General features: G+C 48.6%; 1 protein-coding gene across 1 annotated transcript in view; it reads right to left on the reverse strand.

Annotated features, from left to right (window-relative positions):
* LOC119444486 (xyloside xylosyltransferase 1) overlaps window positions 1–2,295 on the reverse strand; it is a 19,200-nt gene extending 16,905 nt beyond the window's left edge. The window contains exons 1-2 of the mRNA XM_037708882.1: window positions 2,262–2,295; window positions 1,143–1,369 (exon numbers count right to left, since the gene is read on the reverse strand). Of these exons, the coding sequence (XP_037564810.1) occupies window positions 1,143–1,369; window positions 2,262–2,295 (261 nt within the window). The remainder of the gene's footprint in view (window positions 1–1,142; window positions 1,370–2,261) is intronic.
* Between the last annotated feature and the right edge of the window lie 857 nt (window positions 2,296–3,152).

A 3,152-nucleotide genomic window follows, 5' to 3' on the forward strand; every position in this document is an offset into this window, starting at 1 on the left:
CTGTGGGTCGCAGACGTTCACAACTGGGCAGGAGATCACATTGCTGCTGTCACAATTTAGAGGTTCCTTAATTTTGAATGCGAAATCAGAGGAAGTAGCCTTAGCAAGACAGGTTGAAGTCATGTGCTTACAGACCTTGCAGCGCGGTTTACCACAAGGTCTGCAGCCTGATTCTATGTTTTGAACCGTTGTTGTCCTAGCTCTGACGAGGATATCTCTTAGATTTCTTCCCCGGCGATAGACAACTCAGGGTGGCTCTGTGAAAATTGAAGACAAACGTGTGCTCTGCTGAATGATATTAAAGTGTTTGGCTAGGATGTTGTTCACGTGCGGTAATGTAGATGAGTAGGTGAGGATAAGGTTGGTTTGGTTTTTCGGATGGCGGGGCTTTGAGCCAGTCAAAATTTCATTTCTGTCTAAGGCTTGTGCTCGGCTTATAGCATCATCAACAATATGTTCCGGGTAGTGCTTCGCCACCAGGGCCGTTCTGAGTTCCTTTGCATGACATTGGAAGTCTTTCTCGTCAGAGCAGATGCGGCGGTATCGGTGGGCCTGTGAATACGGGATGGCTTTCTTGCAATGTTGTGGATGGCTACTTTTGAAATGCGTATCAAGAGAAACTGTTGGGAAAATATTAAACCTAAGATAACCGCGAAGTTGTGCTTCTGATTTTCCTATATATATATATATATATATATATATATATATATATATATATATATATATATACGTGTGTGTGTGTGTGTGTGTGTGTGTGTGTGTGTGTGTGTGTGTGTGTGTGTGTGTGTGTGTGTGTGTGCGTGCGTGCGTGCGTGTGCGTGTGCGTGCGCGTGCGTGTGCGTGTGCGTGTGTGTGTGTGTGTGTGTGTGTGTGTGTGTGTGTGTGTGTGTGTGTGTGTGTGCAGTAGATACATACACTGCGTCACGTGTATTTGTACTGCTTTGCGTGGCGCGTCGTTTTGAAAGAACGTCCTCTGCAATCAGTCTCCAATGCTCAGCTGTCCATTATAAAAGGAGTAAGAACCCCGTCACGCTGTCCCTAAGCTTTTCTTCCTGTCTCTTCTGAAGACGAAAAAGAAATAGAATGATTGACTGATTTCGTTAATGGTTACATTCACACTGTGCATTTGCTGCCCTCCTCACCACAGCGCTGACTCCAGCCTGCATACGCGGCCTCAGGCACTCCAGCAGCATGACGACTTTGTGGCTGTTGGAGTCCAACGCCGTTATCACGTCCACGTGTAGCGGTCGGCTGGTGTGCTGCAACAGCGTGTCCAGGGCGTCGCCCAGTTCGTTCGAGGTGAGGTTGACTGCGGGGGTTCGGCATCCCGGAATCACGAACACCACGTGAATTGGCGGGACCTCTCGTTCTGCTGGGAAGAGAGGGAAGGCGCAATCCTGACTGTGGCGATTCGCTTGCGGTTTCTTCCTAATTACTTTAAAGAGTAAATAAATAGCAAAATTATTTTTCGGATACAAAGTATTAGATATTGTTTTGCTTTAGCCTTTTTTACTCTCTTATACCCAAGCAACGGCACCACTGTTTCTGCGAAAATGCTCTGGTTTGTATGTGCAAAATGGACTCACGGCATTAAGGCCAAACCCCATAAGCGCGAAAATGCGCGCGACAGCGACGAGCGACGCGACGTAGATCGCCTTCGCGCAAGCTGTCGCTTGCACGGGCAAACCCCATTCGCGCGACTGCTTCAGCGAGCGATCTCCATTGTTGCTGGCTAGAGGGCGTCTACTCGTACTAAATGTGGCGCGTTGACAGCGGTATGCAGTGTAAAATAATATGTTTTGTTGCACAGTAATACATAAAATTTTTTATCATTGTCCTGCAGTATTTTTTTTATATGCAAGTGCATAAACATTACTTTATTTGCTCGCTGTGTGCACGTGACTCGGGCGTAGAGGAGGAGAGGAGGTCATGGCAATCGACGAAAACCGTGCGTGGAGATAACCGGCAGTACGTCACTGATGTACATCCTGTTCCGGTGTTTTACTATTGGCTGCTTGAGCACAGCTCTTCCGGGCGACGGGCGACGGATTTCAAATTTGAGAAACCGAGCGAACGCGCGATTTCGACCACGCGACACGTCGCGCGAACGGCCTGTTTCGTCGCTCATACCGTCGCTCGTCGCTGTCGCGTGCATTTTCGCGCATATGGGGTTTGGCCTTTAAGCGTTTGTCATGCTTTTGCGATGCGAAACACTCTATGTAAAACCATCTTCGACTACAAGCGTGGGCGGAACTGTATACCGGAGTTGCGGGCGTCGGGAAACAGCTGATACATTGCACTAAAACTGTCTTATCAAGAGAATTGCCGACGTCCGTATACACTTATAACCACGCAAACAAGGAAGTAGCTGGGTCACTAAACGTCGCCGCATGCTTCAATGAAGTCCGCGAATGTGAAGTGAAGAGGGCGAACCTACCAGAGCCATTTACATCTGATCCATAGAGAAATCTATCCACGGGTGTCACGTCGCTCGTGTATTGCAGCATCCACGCGTTGCCACTGACCGGAGGACTATGGCTGCTGCTGCTGCTGCTTCTTCTGTTCCTTTTCCACTTCCACGACGTCACCGTGAAAACGTGGTAGACAATAACAGTGAATATCGCCACAGCGGGCAATAAGTTTACGAAAGCTCTTCTTGCTGGCCGAGTGCACCGCATGCTTCTTCTTTTTCTTCTTCCCTCCAGAATGACTGGTGCTCGCAGCCGGGGCGGGGTGGTCGACAAAATTAATGTGGACGATGGCACAAGCTCCCAATTCGTGCAGCTGTTTGTGACTGTAGCCAATAAGTGCGTTCACCGCTATGTCGTTTGTATATACACTTACAGGGTGGATTACGAGGCTGTATTCCCAGCCTATGGAGACATTAAGCTCTTTCTCGGATCTCAAGTTCCGTAAATGCGGCGGTCGATTTTATGTGCAGCTGGGTAACAATTCCTCGGAGAACGTCATGCGGCTGAAAAAGTCATGCATATGTGAGCTGACATCCACCGTCAACGCCCCATTTCGCTTGGAGCCGAAGCCACCCCTTCACCGGCGAATCATTACATCATAAAGTGAACACGGAGATTTTCTGCATAAATGTTTGGACGTGAAATGTCTTCCGAATCGCTCAGAGGGGGTCGCTTGCTAAA

This window comes from Dermacentor silvarum, chromosome 3 (genome assembly GCF_013339745.2).
Source record: "Dermacentor silvarum isolate Dsil-2018 chromosome 3, BIME_Dsil_1.4, whole genome shotgun sequence".
NCBI lineage: Eukaryota > Metazoa > Arthropoda > Arachnida > Ixodida > Ixodidae > Dermacentor > Dermacentor silvarum.